The following is a 20,260-nucleotide window of genomic DNA, read 5'->3' on the forward strand; positions in this document are numbered from 1 at the left end:
AGTGGTTGTGAGGATTATCTTTTTATGTTTCCTGAAGAAGGGCTTATGCCCGAAACGTCGATTCTCCTGCTCCTTGGATGCTGCCTGACTGCTGCACTTTTCCAGCAACACATTTTAGCTCTGATCTCCAGCATTTGCAGTCCTCACTTTCTCCTAGTTATCTTTTTATGTGGTGAATTAGGATCTGGAATGCACTGTGAATGGGAGTTTTACCAAGAGGACTTGGAGAGAAAATTTTAGATCTACAGGAAAAAAGGATTGAGGAATTGGACTAGTTGGCGTTTGTACAGTCACAAGTGCTGAATGGCTTCCTCCTGCAGCACGATTCTCAGAAATTTAACCTGATTTTCACAACTCTTCTCTCTGACAGGACTTCCTCTCTGATATGGCGATGACGGAGGTTGACCGTTTTGTCGACCGTGAGCATTTAATATTTCGTGAGAATACGCTGGCAACCAAGGCGATTGAAGAATACTTAAAGTTGATTGGTCAGAAATACCTCAAGGACGCAATTGGTAGGTTGGTGTACGTGACCGCTACACTCACTGCTACCGACACTCCATTAACACAGGGTTTGTATCTGAGCTTGGTGTGTTACACTTCTACCCATGAAGTGCAGCGGAGTCCGCCAGTCATCGCACCCAGACTAACATGAAGATGTGACACCAATTTGGAATCTATGAGGGAAATGGGGAGGCAGATGTTTAAGTGCATAGCTTAGGGAGGGCTGAAATATTGCAATCACTTTCTCTTTTTACTCATAACAGTTTTGGACAAAGTGGTGGGACATCTGAATGAGTGGCAATGGTGGTGGTCAGAGACACTGTAATCTGTAAAGGCCCAGCTGCCGGAATCCTTGCTCATGTTGGCACCCATAGATTCCCTTTGCCAATTTTTAAACTCAGATGTGACATTAAAAGTTGATCCCTTGCAGAATCTTAGAAGAACTGTGTGCTGACTCTTTGAAAGAACTGTGCAATTATTCCTGTTCCTCCTGCTCTATTCCTTAGTAAATGAGTATTTAAAGGGCCCCTGTATTTTAAAGAGTTTTAATATTATGTTCTTGCAAATAATTATGTCTTTCCATAATGCTGCCAGCATCCCAGCCCTCAACTTCATGCCCAGACCACCGAGCAGGTCAGAATCAACCCTCCAAAATTTCAGCTATCAGCATGGGTGGATAAATGGTGACAAGCTGGTATACCACTGACTGCTCTGAAACACAGCTTTGTTCAATGCCCACAACATACCCATAAGACCATAAGACATAGGAGTGGAAGTAAGGCCATTCGGCCCATCGAGTCCACTCCGCCATTCAATCATGGCAGTACCCAGTAGCAGTGACTTGGAGTGATTTAATTTCGAGTAAAAATTTCGAGTGATTTAATTTCCCCTTCTCAACCCCAATCCAACTCAACACATTGAAATAGATGGTGGTCTCATGGTAATATCACTGGACTAGTAATCAGAGACCCAGGCTGAAGCTCTGGGGACATCAGTTCAAATCCAATCCCATTGATAAATTCTGAAAATGAAAACTAGTCTCAAAATAACTATCACTGATTGTCATAAAGACCCATTTGGTTCACTACTGTCCTTACCTAGTCCATTTGGACTCCTCCATCGCCAGACCATAGCAACACGACGGCTGGAGGAAGAGTGCCTCATCTTCCACCTAGGAACCCTCCAACCACAAGGGATGAACTCTGATTTCTCCAGTTTCCTCATTTCCCCTCCCCCCATCTTGTCTCAGTCAAATCCCTCAAACTCTGCACCGCCTTCCTAACCTGCAATCTTCTTCCTGACCTCTCCGCCCCCACCCCCACTCCGGCCTATCACCCTCACCTTGACCTCCTTCCAAACCTATCGCATTTCCAACGCCCCTCCCCCAAGTCCCTCCTCCCTACCTTTTATCTTAGCCTGCTGGACATACTTTCCTCATTCCTGAAGAAGGGCTCATGCCCGAAACGTCGACTCTCCTGCTCTTTGGATGCTGCCTGACCTGCTGCACTTTTCCAGCAACACATTTTCAGCTCTGATCTCCAGCATCTGCAGTCCTCACTTTCTCCTTACCTAGTCTGGCCTACATGTGACTCCAGACCAACAGCAGTGTGGTAGACCCCTAAATGCCCTCTTAATTGGCTGAGCAAGTGTCTGAATTAAAAAGCAATCAGTAGTAAGCAACAATGCTGGTCGTTGCCACCAATCCTCACTTCTTATGAAACATTAAAAATAGAGGTTGAATTCTGCCACTTCGTGGCTTTGGTACCTCAGCCTTACCTGAACCAGGTAGTGAGAACCAGAGCCCATCTTCTGGCATAACATTCAGAGCAATGAGTACCACTAAACCATTAACAAAATTTCCAATTTCTAATGCTCAATGGGATGGAGACTGGGGTGGGAGGAGTGTGGAGAAAGCAGCAGTTAATTTGGAGGAAAGAGTTACAAGGGATTCTGTAGATAGTCAAAGTAGATAAAACTAATGCATGGGAAGTAGAAATTCCATGGGAGGTGGTGGTGTTGTAAGCCCCAGTTCGAAGCTGTGGACATCTAACATCGAAAGGTCCGATTACAAGTCGGGCTCCGCTGTACTTCGATTTTTTTTTGAAATATGAAATCAGTGGTAAAACCATTTCACTTCCATCACAATTAAAATGTGCTTTACTTGAAAGGGCCCAACATTGAGTAGCGGAAGGTGTTGGAATCAGACAATAACAGAAGATTGTCATGGGGAGTGTCTAGAAATGGGGAGGGAGAAGTTCACTGTACTGGCAAGATAACCTTCCATTAATCTCAACAGAAAAACTCATTCCATTGTACAAACAAGGATTGACTTTCAGAAGACAGGAAAAGAATGGGAGGAAACAACATTCATTATTTATATATTTTATTAACTGTTGGCATTCAGTTTGACAATTTGATAGATATTCTACTTGGATTTGTTTTTCCCTTAATCATTCTGTCTTTTCCTCCTTGCTTTCTCAATCATTCTTTATTATTTTTCTTTCTCAGTCCCTTCCCCATTTCTCATTTTCTCTCTTCAATCCTTCCCCCCTCCCTGTCTTGATCCATTACTTAGCGCCCCATTCCCACTTGAGAAAGGGTGGGTTAAGGCCTTTCTTTACCACAGTTGCTCTGAGCTTGGCTGCGGATGAATTGATTTGCTCTAGGCTCCTCCTGTAAACTTCTATGAGGCAACAGTTGGCTTAACAGTGAGCATTTCCTCATCACGAGACTGCCTGGGTTTGAAACTTGCTCAACAGGATTCAAACTGATGTGTGGCTTTGTCCTCAGGGACCACCCTGATGTCTCACTCACAATCCATTGGTCTTTTAATTTCTTGATATCTCCTGCATTTGTCTGCAGGTTGTTGTTTTCAAACATTGGCTTAAACTCCACAGGTATTTGAACTGAGAAAGATGAGAGACCATTTGTCTTCTGTTCTTCTTTGGGAGGGTGGAGTGACAATTTTAGTGGAAATTATTACCATGAGCAACCACAGAAGTGGTTGGGGTCTTTGTATTTTCTGAAAGGATTTTCTTCTATTTTGCTTCCTGTCCTTTGTTTCTGAAACTGGGTGGGGGACAGGAATTAATATTGAAGAAGTGTGAAGGATTCATCATTCGGAGAATCCCTTCAGGTACAGAATGTCTGTGAAGATATCAAAAAGTTTACCATGGCCATGTCTAGTATTTCTCATTACTCCCCATTTCCCTTCTTGGGGCAAAAAAGGGTCAATTTCAGTGCTTGCTCTTCAGTAAAACACTTTTAATGTCACATGTATGTTTTCTTTAAGCCATTAACCCTTTGAGTACTTGGCACCAACTGCAGCATTATAATTCACCACTGTGAAAAGAGAAAAAGTGATTTTGTTTTCTCTGCAAGAGCTCAGATGGACAGGTAAATGTATCTCAAACCAATGTTTAAAGCATACTGGCATTTTGCAAGTACTACGCTCTCTGTGATAGTTCAGATAGGTTATTGCCTCTCTGATAGGACACCAATGTTGCAAACTAGTTGGTCTAATCTTAGGCTGTTGACTGGAATCAGTTTTAAGGATCTTAAGGATTTGGGGTTTGGAGTGGGACTGAAAGTAATGACTTCAGTCTTCCTAATATTTACTTGGAGAACATTTCTGCTCACCCAGTACTGGATTTCAGATAATTAAGCAACAGTATGAGATTGTAAACAGGTGGTGATGAGGTGGAGCTGGGTATTGTCAACTTACATGTAAAAATTGAGAGCGTACCAAATGTCACCATTTGATGTCACCAAATGCAAGAGTAGGTCATTTGGTTACTGGAGGAAATGGTATAAGAACAGAAGAAGCTACTGCAAATGATACTCTGATTGCGATTAGATAGAATGGAATCAGGTGAGAAAACAGTCCCACTCAAATGGATAAGTGAAGAAGAGTTGGTTAGGATGGTGTGGTCAAACATGTTCAAGGCTTCAGGTAGATTAGGAAGGGTGAGGAGGGAAGGTTTACTTTGTTTACAACCATGCAAGGTGTCATAAATTACTTGGATAAGAGCTGTTTCATTGCAGTCACAGAGATGAAAAACTGAATGGAGGGATTGAAAGATGAAGTGCTGGATTAGATTGCTCTGGACTTGGGAGGTGACAATATATTCAACAACTTTGGAGAGGCTTGGAGACCAGATGGTATTTTCAAGAATTGTGGGGTCAGGGTTGTCTTGTTTAAGAAAGGGGTGATGACAACAGATTTGAAGAAGATAACAAGAATACCCAAACAGCAAACCATTTGCAATATCACCTAACAACAGGGCCAGAATGGGATGTCAGGTAGTTAGTAGTTTAGCGGGAATAGGATTGGGGGAAGAGGAGGGGGTTTCATAGATAAGTTGAGCTCGGTGAAAGCAAGAGGGGAGAAACTAAGATACAAAATTAGGACGAGGATAGAAGGGATCTTTAAAAGACAAATCAGGGCAGGATTTGTACACTTAATGGTAATGCCCTGAGGAGTGTTGCTGAACCTTGGAGTGCAGGTTCATAATTCCTTGAAAGTAGAGTTACAAGTAGACAGGATAGTGAAGGCGGCGTTTGGTATGCTTTCCTTTTTGAGTCAGCATTGCATTGAATATAGGAGTTGGGAGGTCACATTGCAGCTGTGCAGGACATTGGTTAGGCCACTTTGAGAATTTTGCGTTCAGTTCTGGTCTCTCTGCCATAGAAAGGACATTGTGAAACTTGAAAGGATTCAGAAAAGATTTACAAGGATGATGCCAAAGTTCAAGAGTTTGAGCTATCGAGAGAGGGCTGAATAGGCTGAGGCTATTTTCCCTGGAGCGTTAGAGGCTGAGGGGGTGGCCTTGTAAAGACTTATAAAACCATGAGGAGTGTGGACAGGGTGAATAGCCACGGTTTTTTTTTCCTGGGGTGAAGTCCAAAACTAGAGGACATCGGCTTAAGGTGAGACAGGAAAGATTTAAAAGCGACCTAAGGGGCAACCCTTTCACGTAGAGGGTAGTGCGTGTATGAAATAAGCTGTCAGAGGAAGTGGTGGAGGGTGGTACAATTACAACATTTAAAAGGCATCTGGAAGGCTAAATGAATCGGAAGGATTGAGAGAAATGGACCACATACTGGTAAATGGAACTAGATTAATTTAGCAAAAACTGGTCGGCATGGACAACTTGAACCGAAGGGTTTGTTTCCATGTTGTACATGGTGAGCTAATAATGGAGGGGATGCTGCTGAGATAGCTGATTATAATATCTTGATATTTGTCACAATGAGCTCTGAGTTTCTTACATTTGTTGGAAGTGAGAGGGAACATGAAAATCATTTGCAGAGCAAAGAAAGTTCCAGGCATCATCTGTATAGTTTAGGCAAACAAGAACAGAACCCAGTGGCTGTTGTCCACCATATCTCTTCAAGGGACAGAGATCTTGGAAACGGAGGGTGTGAGGTGTTGTCCAAGAAAGAGAGCACTTGTTCTGTTGGGAATTAGGGCAAAAGTGGAGATCATGTATAATTGAGTATGCGGAGAAATGATGTAACAAACAGAAGGCTGAAGATTAGACATTTGGGGTTTTGAATACATAGTTGTAAGTGAACTAGGGGATACTTTTGTTTTGACAAATAGATACAAAAGAAGGTGGGCTGATATGTTGAAGGACAATATAGGGTGGTGAGTGATATAAGGAAGTTAAGCGATGGCCTTATTTATAACAGATTAGAAGTTAACCTCCTGGACACTTATGAGCATATGACGGAGAAACATCATGAAGTATAAAAATTATTTTTAAATCACTTGCTTATTTTAGAAACATGAAAACAGAGGAGAAAGGCAGTTTTCAACTCAATAAGTATCCAATTGGTTATTGAGGAGTCTGTCTGCATTCTAATTGGCTATGCATGTGACAATGAACAGCAGCAGAAATAGGGGTTACAAGTCTAATGATTCCAGGAATACATTCAGAGTTGGCCACTGTTAAACAGAACTTAAACTGGCTGCTTCTTTTCACATAGAACTTAGACTGTATTTCCAACTCTGCCACAAATATCCATCCTGTGAATCAGATCCTAAGGTCCTATTGCTATATGGCTAATGTTCTCCTGTCTCTGCTTTGGCACATTCCCGTTTCTCTCACATAGAAATGGCTGCAGGTCATTGGAAGGTCTCAAAGGGTTAATCAGTTTCCATTTCTCATGAGGATTGTTTAGGATTGGTAATATTTGTCTTGTGATGATGGCCTGTGCTGAATGCTAGTCTGTCAACGAGAGCAGAGCAGTTTGAATAACTATTGTTCACGTCTCACTAGTTGCCACTTCCAGCAGACTGCGGTCATCTTGTTCATGCGGTAAAGGCAAGTGCAACTCTACCAATACAAAATGAATATTGCAAAACGTCAGTTCAGAGCACAGGTCCAATTTAATTCAATTGAGTGGGTGGTGAGTTTGCAACACAGAGTGATACCAACAACTTGAGTTCAATTCCTCCACCTGAGGTTTTCATGAAAGAATCTCCTTTCTAACTTCTCCCCTTGCCTGAAGTATGGTGACCCTCAGGTTAAACCACCACTGGTTGGCTCACTGTCATGAAAGCAGCCCTATGGTCCAGTTGGACTATGGCAACTTAACCTTTACAATTTAACCTCCTGCCTGTTGCTTGAAATAATCTGTTCTCAGGTCTCAGCACCAATGGAGTTTAACCCCAGGCCTTGGCATAGGCATGGTGAACTGAGTAGCCTCATCTGTGCTGCAAGACACACATAAGTTAATGAAAATTAAGCACAGGCTATTTTTTGTTTTGCTTCCCCTCTCTCGCATATCATACTGTGGAGAGGAGCAAGTAAACAAAGTATTGAAGACAGTCATCATTCCATGAGTTGGTATTTGGTGACCTCAGGCTTTCTGCTTTGCAGATTTTTAAAATATTCCATCCTCCCAAACATAAGAGAGAGGTATGGAACCACCAGAATCAGTCAGGGAAATCAATTAATCAAAATATGCATGATTTTGGACACAAAAAGCCCCAATTTGATTACAAATTCTAAGCTGCCATTTCAACCAATACCACAGAAAATGTACAACAATTGCTTTAATAGTGTTATGGTGGTTCTGTCCTGGTACTCTCACCTCTGAGCCAGTAGGATCATGTATTCAAGTTACATACTAACAGTTGAGCACTAAGTCAAGACTAACACGCTCAATTCAATACTGCGAGAATACTGAGAGAATTGTCAGAGGCACCATCTTTTGGTTGAGGGGTTGTTAAATCACGGCCCTATGTGCCATTGCAGGTGGATTCAAAACATTCCACAGCTTATATTTGAAGATGATCTGGGATTCTTCCCCAATGAACAGCATATGTAACCCAATTATTACACTGCTGTTTGTGGGACTTTATTCTGCAGCACATTTGCAGCAGGAGTAGGTGGGTGGGGTGGGGGTGGGGGGGGGTTAGCATCTTAAATGGAGGAAGAGAGAAACAAGAAATTCAATTCTGTGTTTTGATCCAAAGTTCTGTCTTTCATTTCCCCTTGCCCACGCTAACTGAAAGATGAATAGAATTCCTCCTCACTCTTCGTTGGAGTTACTGCTGAAAATGCTCTGCTCTCTTGATCATGTAGCAAGTGTGTTGGTCTCAATATCTCTTGTAGTGAATTGTCTGGGATTATGTGATGGGATAGCCTGTGTGTGTGTGTGTGTGTGTGTGTGTGTGTGTATTACTGTTGGTGTGCATGCCTGTATGCATCTGTGTGCATTTTGGGTGATGCCTTTGTGCCTCTCAAAACCCCATGAGATACTAGTGCATCATCCATCAACACATCTGAGTGTTGGATGAGGTAATGTTGATGGTGGAAACAACTGCAGATGTACTGGATTTTGGGAAGACATTTTTTTAAAATTGAAGAATGACTGAATGCTATAAGGATGTTCATGGACTTGGCAAAATTATTGGAAAATCCTGGTACTAATGTTAATTTGTAATTCTACTGGAAAAATGACTTGTGTGCCATTTGCAGAGAGACAAATTGCTGTGAGGAATCTGCTCCAGTTTTAAGAACAAAAAAATACAAAATACAAACCAGTTAAGGATTTTGTGAACATGGTGGCCCATTATTCACAGATCTGTTTGAGGTGACCTGGTGCTTTTTAGTTATTGGACAGCTTTCTTCAGTAGCGTGTACTGGTCAGCTGAAGGACCACCTCAGAAAAGGAGAACAATGCTGTGTTCTATTTATGGCCCCTTCTTCAATCCTATTAACTTCTTGATTGTTTTGGAAGAGGTTTTCTTTGAATAGTTCTCTAAGCCAGTGCTGTGTGAACTATTGTTATTTGCTTGTTTTTCTTCAATAAGGCCATTCAACCTTTCAAAAGATTTATTTCCTCCCACAGGCGGTGTATAACAAACTTCAGGAATGTAAAAGCTTGTTGTCTTTTTGGTTTTGCTCTGCAGTGTACTGTGAAGACACACATCCGGTTTAAATCCATGTTTCCATGACAGTCTTCATATTTCTTAAGCTGGTCATACTAACCCAATCTTGGTGTTCTGATTTAGGATCTAACCATCAGTGAGGCAACAATGCTTTCGCAAAAATTTCTGGTCCCGTTTTAGTCAAAACAGGACACACCAGCGAGTAAGAAATGTAAGTGCAGATAGAACTGAGATCCTGGACGATGTGAGCTGGATCACCAGCAGTCCTGGCTCAGATACAGCCTTGTGGATTACCTGATCCATTCTAATTCCCCAGCTCCTCTCCTCCATACCTCCAAGCTGCTTAATGAGGAAATATACCATGGGCAAATCTGCAACAAATGTAAAATCCATACACATCCTTCCATGATGCAAGGCCAACCAGGATACAATCCATTAAACTGCATAATTCAGGTTACAGTGGCAATTCAGTAGTGAATTTGGAAAGCATTAATACATTTCAGGGTGTCGAGGACAACAGAATCATAACAAGTTGATTGAGTTGAGATACAACCAGTCTCTGACTAGTGATACAGGCTTGAGGGACAGACTAACAGTCTTATGTCTGGAACTCAAGGAGTGGAATTATCTTGTCTCACAGACACCTCCTCATCCCTTTAAAAGGTGCCTCTGGACCCTCAGAGTAACTGAAGTTTACAACGTCAAATTGATTACTTTTTGCTATGATGCAAGAGGGATAATGAAGCAAAGATGGAACTTGGTAAAAAGTTTAGCATGATCTGACTGAATGGTTTCCTCCTGTTCCAATCTGGTGGTGTGATTTCATTAACTACAACAATATCATTTGGTTCAAGTCACTTTTTCTAGCAGCACAACAAATGAATAAAATATCTGGTATGATTTCATTAACTACAACATCATCATTTGGCTAAAGTCACTTTTTCCAGCAGTACAATAAAATAATAAAATAGCTAAAACTGACATTAGTTTGTGTAACTTAAATTGCCCTACTGACCAGCTGTATTCTACACCTGAATTTCCCATTTCTAAATGGATTCTTGTGCTTTGCATAGTGTTCGATGAGCTCCATATGACACTGTCTTTATGATTTGTGATCCAAACCTATCAATATTTCATTTCTAATATTTCACTTTAAAAATGGTAAAACAAACGGCAGTACTGCACATTATAGAAGAATTTGATATTGAGGCAGTTAGAAAAGACTAAAATTTTGGTCAGAAAGTAGGTTTTAGAAGGAAATCCCACAGCTTATAGACAAGCCACACTTTGATAAAAAAAACTGACATAGCATCTAACAAAGTTTAGGGACCTATTTTCCACTGGAATGATCAGGAGAAGCATTTTTATAAAATAAATAGCTTTCGAAAAGCAGGAATCTTAGAATCTATTGCTTATATGCATATCAGATGGTCGCAGGAGGAAAAACATCTAGGTACCAGAAGGCAGAATGAACATAAGTCAGAAATGTTTCTGCACATTAAGAAAAAGTCGATGTAGCCTAGACTTGTATTCCATAGGTATAGAAGATGAAGAAGTGATCAAATAGAGATATTTAAGTTGATTAAAGAAATTGATAGTTTAAAGGGTGGACGCTAAGAAATTTTTTCCGTTAGGCGAGGAGGCTAGGTCCTGTGGATACAGCCTTAAAATTAGAGGGAGTCAATTCAGAACAGAAATGCGGAGACATTTCTTCAGCCAGAGAGTGGTGGGGCTGTGGAATTCATTGACAACAGAGTGCAGTGGAGGCCGGGACGCTAAATGTCTTCAAGGCAGAGATTGATAAATTCTTGATGTCTCGAGGAATTAAGGGCTACGGGGAGAATGCGGGTAAGTGGAGTTGAAATGCCCATCAGCCATGATTGAATGGCGGAGTGGACTCGATGGGCCGAATGGCCTTACTTCCACTCCTATGTCTTATGGTCTTAAATAGAACTAATTCCTCTGGTGAAATGTCCAGTATAAAGAGGCAGCACCTTAGAATCAATCACACTGTGGCTAATACAAGATAATGCTTCAAAGCAGTATTTCTTCAAAGAAGAGTGAAAATCTGTACCTGTGTTCCCCCAAGATGTTATTGAAATTGGGGTCATATTAATTTCTCAAAGGGGAGATAGATGGTTTTTATTAGGCAAAGATATGGAGCTGATGTATGGATATCGCAAAGGCAGTACATTAATCATGGGTGATGTTAATCTCTACATAGATTGGGATAGTCAGACTGGTAGAGGAAGCTGTGAAGAAGAATTCATAGAGTGATTTTGGGACAGACTTCTCGAACAATATGTTATGAATCCAGTTGGGACCAAGCTATTTTGGATCTCGTAATGAGGCAGGTTTAATAAATGATGTCAGAGTAAAAGATCCCGTTAGAAACAGTGACCATAGCATGTTAGAATTTAGCATTCAGTTTGAGTGGAAGGAACTTGAATTGGAAACATCCCTGTTAATCTTAAATAAGGAGAAAGTGAGGACTGCAGATGCTGGAGAGTCAGGAGATTCGATGTTTCGGACATAAACCCTTCATCAGGAATGTGGAAGGGGACTGAGAGATGCCCCTCAGCCCCCTTACCCCTCCACATTCCTGATGAAGGGCTTATACTAAAACATCAGCTCTCCTCCTCGGATGCTGCCTGACCTGCTGTGCTTTTCCAGCGCCAAACCTTTTGACTCTAATCTTAAATAGGGTAATCGAAAATGATAATGAAGATAAGGCTAGCTGGAGTGGACTGGGGAAGGAATTTATCAGCAAAGATGTTGAGGAACAATGGCAGAAATTGAAGAAAGTAGTTCATGGCACAGCAAAGATATATTGCTAGTAGTCATGATTTGGAGATGCTGGTGTTGGACTGGGATGTACAAAGTTAAAAATCACACAACATTGGTATTGCTAGGAAGGAGATAATCCAGCCATGGTTAATCAGGAAAGTTACCATCAGATTGAAGGAAAAAACATGTAATGTGGCAAACTTCAGAGGTAAGAGCAACGACTGGTTAAAATTTTAAAAACTAATAAAAGATGACTAATGAAAGTCATCTTTCATTAGTTTTTAAAATTTTAACTCGTCCTTGCTCTTACCTCTAATGAAAACAATAAGGAGGGTGAAAATAAAATTTGAGTGTAAGATAGACTGCAAAAAGCTCCTTTAAATATATAAAAAGGAAGTTGGAAGCCAAAGCGAATATAGACCCCTAATAGAATAAGGCTAGGGGAAACAATAATAGGAAACCAGGAAATGGCACAGGAATTGAATAAGTACTTTGCACCATCTTCACAGTAAAAGACACTGATTAGAATCCCAAAATTACTAAATTCTCAAGGGCAAAAAGAAGGAGAGAGAGAAAAATACAGTGACAATCTCTAAAGAAAAAAAGTGCTAGGGAGATTAATGAGACTAAAAACTTTTAAGACCCCTGGACTTGATGGGCTAAATCCCATGATATTAAAGAAAGTAGTTAGAAAAATAGTGAATAGACTGGCAGTAACTTTCCAGAAATCCTTATGCTCTGGATAAGTTCAGTGGACTGGAAAACTGCCAATGATAACACACGTACTTGATAAGAGAAAAAACATACAGGCCAGTTAGCTTAACCTCTATGACTAGGAAAATACCAGAGCCTATTACAATGGATGTAATATCAGAGCATTGAGGAATGCATAGTACAATCAAGCAGAATCAGCATGGCTTCATGAAGGTAAAAATCATGCTTGACAAATTTACTAGAATTTTGTGAGGAGGTAGCAAGCAGGATTGATAAAGAAGCTGTGAATGTAGTATATTTGAAGTTTCAGAACGTTTTTGATAGGGTGCTCACATCAGGCTACTTAAAAAGATAACAGCCCATGTTGTTGGAGGTAATATATTAGCATGGATCAAGAGATAACTAACTAATAGAAAATAAAGTTGGGTTGACAGATCACTTCCAGGATTGCAACCTGTTAACTTGTGCTATATCGATCAGTGCTGCTGCCGCAATTATTTACAACATATTAGTTTACTTGGATAATAGACATGAACGTACTATAGTGAAGTTTGAAGATGAACATATAAAAATAGGTGGGAAGAAAGTGGTGAGGATGAAATATAGTCAGCAGAGGGATATAGACAGGTTAGGTGAGTGGGCAGAAACTTGAGAGATGGAACAAAATGTGGGGAAATGCAAGGTTATGTGCTTGGGCAAGAAGAATAGAGGAGATCAATATATTGAAGAAATATTGCAAAGGTACAGAGAGCATTACGATTCCTCATCCTTGAATCACAAAAAGCTAGTGTCCAAGTTCAGCATATAATATTTCAAAGTAATTGGTTTATAAAAGTAGGGAAGTTTTGTTAAAACTATAAAATGCTTAAACAGACCGCAGCTAGAATATAATGAACAGAATTAGGCCCTTTATCTAAGGAAAGGTATACTGATCTTGGAAGCAATCCAGAGAAGGTTCAATATGCAGATACCTGATATAGACATTCTGTCTTATGAGGGGAGGTTGAATGCTCTTTGGAGTAAACAAGTATCAGAGGCAACCTCTTAAGAGTACTTGACTTGACAGATGCAGAAAGATGGTTTCTGCTTGTGGGAGAATTTAGAACCAATGTCCATATTCTCAGAAGAAGGAGTCACACATTAAGACAGATGAGGAAGAGTTTCTTCTCCAAGAGTAATGAATCTCATGAATTCTTTAACTCTGAGAAGGCTCGGACACAAAGTATATTCAATGCTGAGATAGACTTTTAATCAGGAAGAGAACCAAGGACTCCGGGAAAAAGGCTAAAAGTGGCTTTGAGGATTATCAAATCAGCCATTGAATACTGATGCTAAATGACCTACTCTACTCCTATGTCTTATGATCTTACAATCCAGGCAAGAATAGCACAACAGACTTGAAGGACTGAAGTGTTCTGTTGTTAAATTATTTCTCTCGTGACATCATCACTCCTTGCAACAGGTCCCTTCCTTTCTGACACAACACTATTCAAAATAGCAGGACAGGTGGAACAATTCCTCCTGACAGTTTAGGCATTCCCTTGGATGCTGGTGATTTGCAGTAACACTAAGTAGATACATACTTTACTGAAGCAAAAGTGAGACATATCAGATAGCTGCAAAGAAATTATTGTAGGTTTTTTTTAAAAGTTGAGCTCTTCAAGCTCGAACACCTAAGCTACCAACTCACCACTCATTGTTGTTTATTGGACTCTATTCACTGATGCCCCTGTCCTCTGTGTGCAAATACATACATCCACACAATTTGTAAGGTCAAAACATTAACTGTACCTCACTCTATCAGTGGAGTAAGGTTCAAGAAAAATTGGCTCCTTGAACTATTTATTGTACAATGGGCTTTAGCTACTAATATGTGCTAGGTGCATATACTTCCAATGGGAGGGAGATCAGTTTGGTTTCCAACCCGTTCATTCCAGAAACAGAATCAACTCTTCTTCCATTATTTTCTTCATTGTTACCCTCTCCAACCACACAATTAAGTTCCATTACTGTGTATTACAAAGTTCTACATCTGCCACAGTAATTTTAAAAAATGGTTGTAATCATGCCTGTTGTGGAAATACTCGGTCCACTGACTATCTCTAAACAAAATCAGAAACCAGTCTTCAGACTTGAATTACTAAGTGAATCTTGCAAAATTTTTGCAAAAGCAAATTTCAATAAGATGTTCAAAGACTATGAATTCAGTGTCTCCTACAGCCCAGTTTGAATAAGCTTGGTAATGAAAACCAAGCTGTGCAGTCTACTGCCTGGACTAAATTGTGTATGCTTATTTGGCTAGTAGGTGGGTAAAAAAAAGACTTGACAAAGTCAGTTGAAATTACGATAAATTGTTGGGAAAACAATTGTCACGTATTTTGGAAGTAGCTTGATGAGACAATGTATAGGGAAATTTACCCTGTGTTTAACTTGTTCTGTACCTGACTTAGAAATGTTGACTTTCACTTAAGAAGCAAAAATTAGGAAAATGTAGACAATTAAGAACTGATTCCAAGTAGAAGTCTTATAATTTACAAACCTGGTACTCTGCACAAACCATTTTCTATCTCCTCTATTGTGGAGTCAACTAAAAACATTTATTTTCCACTAAGGAAAAGACCTGCATCTTTCTTACACACTGTTCCCAAAGGTGAATCAAGTAAACCGTAAAATGTACACCCTGATATTTTACTGGTTTCCTTCCTTGATAGGATGTTCCATGTTTGCAGTTGCTCATGGTCCACATAGCATTCTATCATTGCTATCTGCACTTATCCTCAGCCCCATTTTGAATTCAAACCCCCATGGGGTTTGGCATGGTATTTGGGGTGCTTCAGATGGCATGTTTGACCATGCATGAGGTATGCATGCATGTGGATAAGTAGCTGGGTTGTTTGCGTGACAGAATGTTCAAATGATTGTGTCATGTATGTTTGGGATTGGCATGTCCAGGTGTTTTGATAGATATGACATTATTTGGAAGTATGTGTAATGGAGTGTGGGTGACACGAAGTTTTGGAAATGAATGTCGAGATGTTTGGGAAGTAAACTCAGGCGACTGACTATGTGGAGTTTGCACGTTCTCCCTGTGTCTGCGTGGGTTTCCTCCGGGTGCTCCGGTTTCCTCCCACAGTCCAAAGATGTGCAGGTCAGGTGAATTGGCCATACTAAATTGCCCGTAGTGTTAGGTAAGGGGCAAATGTAGGGGTATGGGTGGATTTCGCTTCTACGGGTCGGTGTGGACTTGTTGGGCCAAAGGGCCTGTTTCCACACTGTAAGTAATCTAAATAATAGTGATTAAAAAAAATTAAGGTGCAGTTAATCTGGTGTTCGAGATGGATGTAACAGTGTTTTTGGAATGTTTGGGTATTTAGGCTTTTGAATAACGTAGCAATTGGGAGTACAAGTGACATAGCATTGGATTGTATGTGATGAAGTATTCTCAGTGGTTTGCATTTGCTTGCGATAGGACATCAGATGGTGTGCTTGGTGGAGAGTTGGACAGAAGCACAGAGAAGAGAGACCATTAGGCCAATTGAGTGTCTGTCTGCCAAAAGATAGCTAGCCGTCTAATTCCATATTCCATTTCTTGATATGTAGCCTGTTGGCACCAAGCATTTATTTCTAAATAGTTTTTAAATGCAGTTGGTGTATTTGCATCTTTCATCTTTTTTAATAATGAGTTCCAGATCTCTTCCACTCTGGGTGAAAGCAAATCCTCAATGTCTGTCTATTTCTTCCACAATTCATTTAAATCTTTGCCTCGAAGTTATTGAGTTCCCTATTAACGGGAATAGATCCTTCCATTTCACAATTTATTATCAACTAAATCAATTAACACAGCCTTTATAAAATCTTTCCTCATATCTAAAATCCTCCATTCCTGGCTACATCTGTGAAAATCTCTTCAGTACAGCACATCGAATCTTTCTGATATTATAGTGACAAAAACAACGTGCACTACTCTAGCTGTAGTCCAATTAGTATTTTGGACAATTTCTAGCATAAGCTCTTTGCTCTTGTATTCTGTGCCTCAGCCAAGAAAAGAATTCAGTCCTCTTAGGAGTGGACATTCAGTCCTTCAAGTCTGGTCTGACATTCAATGTGATGATGGCCGAACCTTTACCTCAATGCCATGTTCTTGCTTTCTCTTGATCGCAACAATATCTAAATGTTTATCAACCTCTTCTTTGAACATATTCAGTGACTTCCACATCATTCTATGATAAAGGTAAAGGATCTTTTTCCGAAATGCTTGGGACCAGCTGTTTTTTGGATTTCGGAATTTTCAATTTTCAGAATAGTGACAGTTTAATGGTGAAATTTTTAAAACTCTTACCGGAGAAGCAGACTTCTAACTAAGAATGTTCTTGGCCACAACCCCTATATTGCAAATGAGTGACACAGATCGAGTGGGTGTCGATTTGGGGACGTTCACAGGAAAAACCCAAGTCTGTTGATGCTTGGCACGCCCCCTCACATCGCATCTGAATGACATGCATGGAGTGGGTGTCGACTTGGGGCATTCACAGAGAAACCCCAGGCCTGTCCGTGCTTGGCCACGTCCCTCTCCATGTCGCATCTGACTGACACACATGCAGTGGGGTAACTGTTTGCTCACCAAACAACCTTGTTAATGAGTAAAAAAATTGCCCAAAAAACCTTCGGATTTCAGAGCTTGTTGGTTTTTGGATGTTTGGATAAAGGATCTTCTACCTGTAGTGAATTCCAAAGGTTTGATCACACTCTAATTGATAAAATGTTTCCTTATCTCAGTCTCAAATAGCCTACTCCCTATACTGAGACTGTGACTGTGATCCCTGGTTCTGCCCACTCAACTTGCATTTAGTCTGTCTAGCTCTGTTAGAATACAATCGATGATCCCTCTGTTCCTCTGTAATTTTCAGAAAGCCATCATTTCTTGTGTCTTTCCTTGCCTTGATTGCCTTTGCAGATTCTTTACCTCAGACTTCTCCACACTGAAATCCACATGTCACGGTACCAAACACCCGATCAGTCCATTAGCATTTGTTGCTTGCAGCCCTTTTCCACCCTGACAACAGCACAGGCTACTAACAACTCCCCCAATTAAAATTTAATTATTGATAGATATCAGAAGGGACCCAGTACTGAAACCTGTGCAAATGTACTGAAAATAGATTCAAAAATAACAGTCTACCAAAAGCCTTTGCTTTCTGCCACTGAGCTAAATATGGACCTGATTTACCACTTTGACTTGGATACCATGGATATTAAATTTTCCAGCTCTCTCAATTGTGCTTGCAGGATCACATCCCTCTTTGAACCTGTGTCATTGCCACCAATATGGACTATAATCTGTGGCTGAATTCCACCTCCTAAGCCCCACCAAATGTTCTGCAGCTGCTCAGTGGTATTCTGGACCCCAACATCAGAAAAGCAACATAACATCCTGGAGCTGAGTTTGCTGCCACCAAAATGCCAGTCTTCTTGCCTATTTGTGTGTTCTACATTATTATTGCCTTTCTGACCTCACTCTTTCTCTTCGTAAATGCATCTGAATCACCAGTAATTCATTCATTTCAGCTCTGGCTGCACTCACCAAATGAAATAAAAATCCTCAGATATATTCAGAACTGAATATCAGTTGATGCATACCAGTTAAAGAATCTGATGCATTCAGGGGACTCCTGAACTTCTCACCTGATTCTAATTGGCTGTCTGAAGATCACATGGTATCCCGAGCCCTGAAATGAGAAACTTGGGCTTCAAGTCCCATCTTGTCCAGAAGTGCAGAACAACATTCCTGAACAGGTTGATTAGAAAAATAGGTCATTGTATCCCTTTTTTTTGCCTGCCCAATTAAACGGTAGTGTGACCACATCCAAGAATGTGTGATTCACATTACCTCATAAATGCATCACAGGGACTAGAGCAGATACTGAAATTCAAGGTTTGTGCGAAGATTTGTAGCTCGGGTGCTCGTTGTTGTGGTTCTGTTCGCCGAGCTGGAAGTTTTTGTTGCAAACGTCCTAGACTGATGATGTCACCTAGCCAGGGGACGAAACGTTTGCAACAAAAACTTCCAGCTCGGCGAACAGAACCACAACAGATACTGAAATTTTGTGAAACTGAACTTACTCCTCCAACTGATGACACTTTCTATACAGGTGATTTTACAGGACTCAAGTAGTGTCTTTAAGTTCCTATTTCATATGCCTGAGGTGCCTCCATTTGACTAATTAGTAATTTGAGAAAAGAATTGAAAAAGATTAATTAAATCAACACTTATCAAAATTGCCAATCAACATCTTGCCTTGTGCCTAGGTCACTTTATTGTTTAAGGAACTGCTTTAAATGTTTAACTTAATTCTTAATGCTTAACACTGAAAATATCCAAAGTGCACTTTATCACTCTAAGTAGTATTCTCCAAGAACAAAAGGCTTCCAGCAACCCAATATATGTTCTGCGTACTGCACAAATGAGTAATGCAACATATACATTTCAGTGCCAAAGTGATGCTAGTTTGAGGACCGTAGTTCCTAATGACTGCAAATTATATCAAATAACATGTCCCTTTGGCTGATGTAGCAGGCAGAGTACTTGCCATATCCAACCAGCTCATGCTGATAAAACATAACTGGCCTATATAAAATTTGATTCCAAGATTGGTAATGTTCAACAAATCTTTTCCAATTAAGCTAAGAATTACATTAACAACTAATTTAGGATTATCAGTGGTGGAGTGTGACTTAAGTAAGTGTGCTACAGCTGCTTACATTCATGTCGAAGGCCTTGTCCTTTGCAACTAGAAAAGACATGTCCACAAATTATGCCATTTTTTTAACAATACAAAAGCTTTTGACAGTCATTCCATGGTGCATTCCCATATCAGTGTCTTGACCAATCAGAGTTGACCTGCCTAGTTTGCATTTACTCAAAAGCTTTGCATTGACAGACACAGACTAGTACAGCATCGTAAAAGATTCTTCAGCCCATCAAGTCCATGCCAGTCATCAAGCACCTATCTATTGTAATCCCATTTCCCAGCACATGGCTTTGCATTCTGTGGTGCTCCAACTGTTTGTCTAAATCCCTCTTGAAGATTGCAATGGTTCCTTCCTCTACAACCCTTTGAGTTTGAGATACCCACCAACCTGTGGATGAATAAGAGATTTCTTTTTAGTTGCGTCTGAAAGTGGGACCTCCTTGAGGCCTGGGACACTTTGCAGAAGCCCTGGAGCTGTGTTTGAAGACCCTTTGTACAGAAGATGAACTCTATTCATGTAATTTCCTTTTATACATTTTGTAACTCAAACTGATGTCAGAATTTGGCAGCTAAACACTTTCACTATTTTTCTAGATACATGTGACAATGAATAGCTCATAACTCATAAACCTCCAACCCTTTACCTTAGATCTATATCCTCTGGTAAATGATCTCATTACCCAGGGGAAAAGCTTATTCTTATTCATGCTATCTTTGCAGCTCAATTTTGTAGACCTCAGTCAGAACCCCCCCATCCCCTGCAACCTTATCTGTTCCAAGGAAAACAACCTGAAGCTCTCTAGTTTGTCATAGTTGAAAAGCTTCAACCAAGCAATATCATGGTTGAATCTCCTCTGCACCCTGCTTTCTATATGCAGTGACCAGGAAATATCTGCAATGTCTAAAATGCAAGTTAAAGCTTTTATATATTATCCAATTGGCTTACTTTTGATTTTAAACGAATTAATTGATCTAGCTTAAATTATGGGTTGATTAAATTCAAATAATTATCTGTAGACTTAATCCCATGGGCTTCCTTGTGTTGAGACATCAATAAATAAGTGATTTTCTTTACTAGTCCCCATTCCCATTTGGTTCACCA

General features: G+C 40.3%; 1 protein-coding gene across 6 annotated transcripts in view; it reads left to right on the forward strand.

Annotated features, from left to right (window-relative positions):
- The window catches only part of LOC132832846 (ras/Rap GTPase-activating protein SynGAP-like), a 617,922-nt gene that overhangs the window by 491,899 nt on the left and 105,763 nt on the right, over positions 1-20,260 (forward strand). For all 6 annotated transcript variants that reach the window (XM_060851032.1, XM_060851030.1, XM_060851029.1 and 3 more), the window contains one exon: positions 371-515. In XM_060851032.1, coding sequence (XP_060707015.1) covers positions 371-515 — 145 coding nt within the window. The remainder of the gene's footprint in view (positions 1-370; positions 516-20,260) is intronic.

This window comes from Hemiscyllium ocellatum, chromosome 35 (genome assembly GCF_020745735.1).
Source record: "Hemiscyllium ocellatum isolate sHemOce1 chromosome 35, sHemOce1.pat.X.cur, whole genome shotgun sequence".
Lineage (NCBI taxonomy): Eukaryota > Metazoa > Chordata > Chondrichthyes > Orectolobiformes > Hemiscylliidae > Hemiscyllium > Hemiscyllium ocellatum.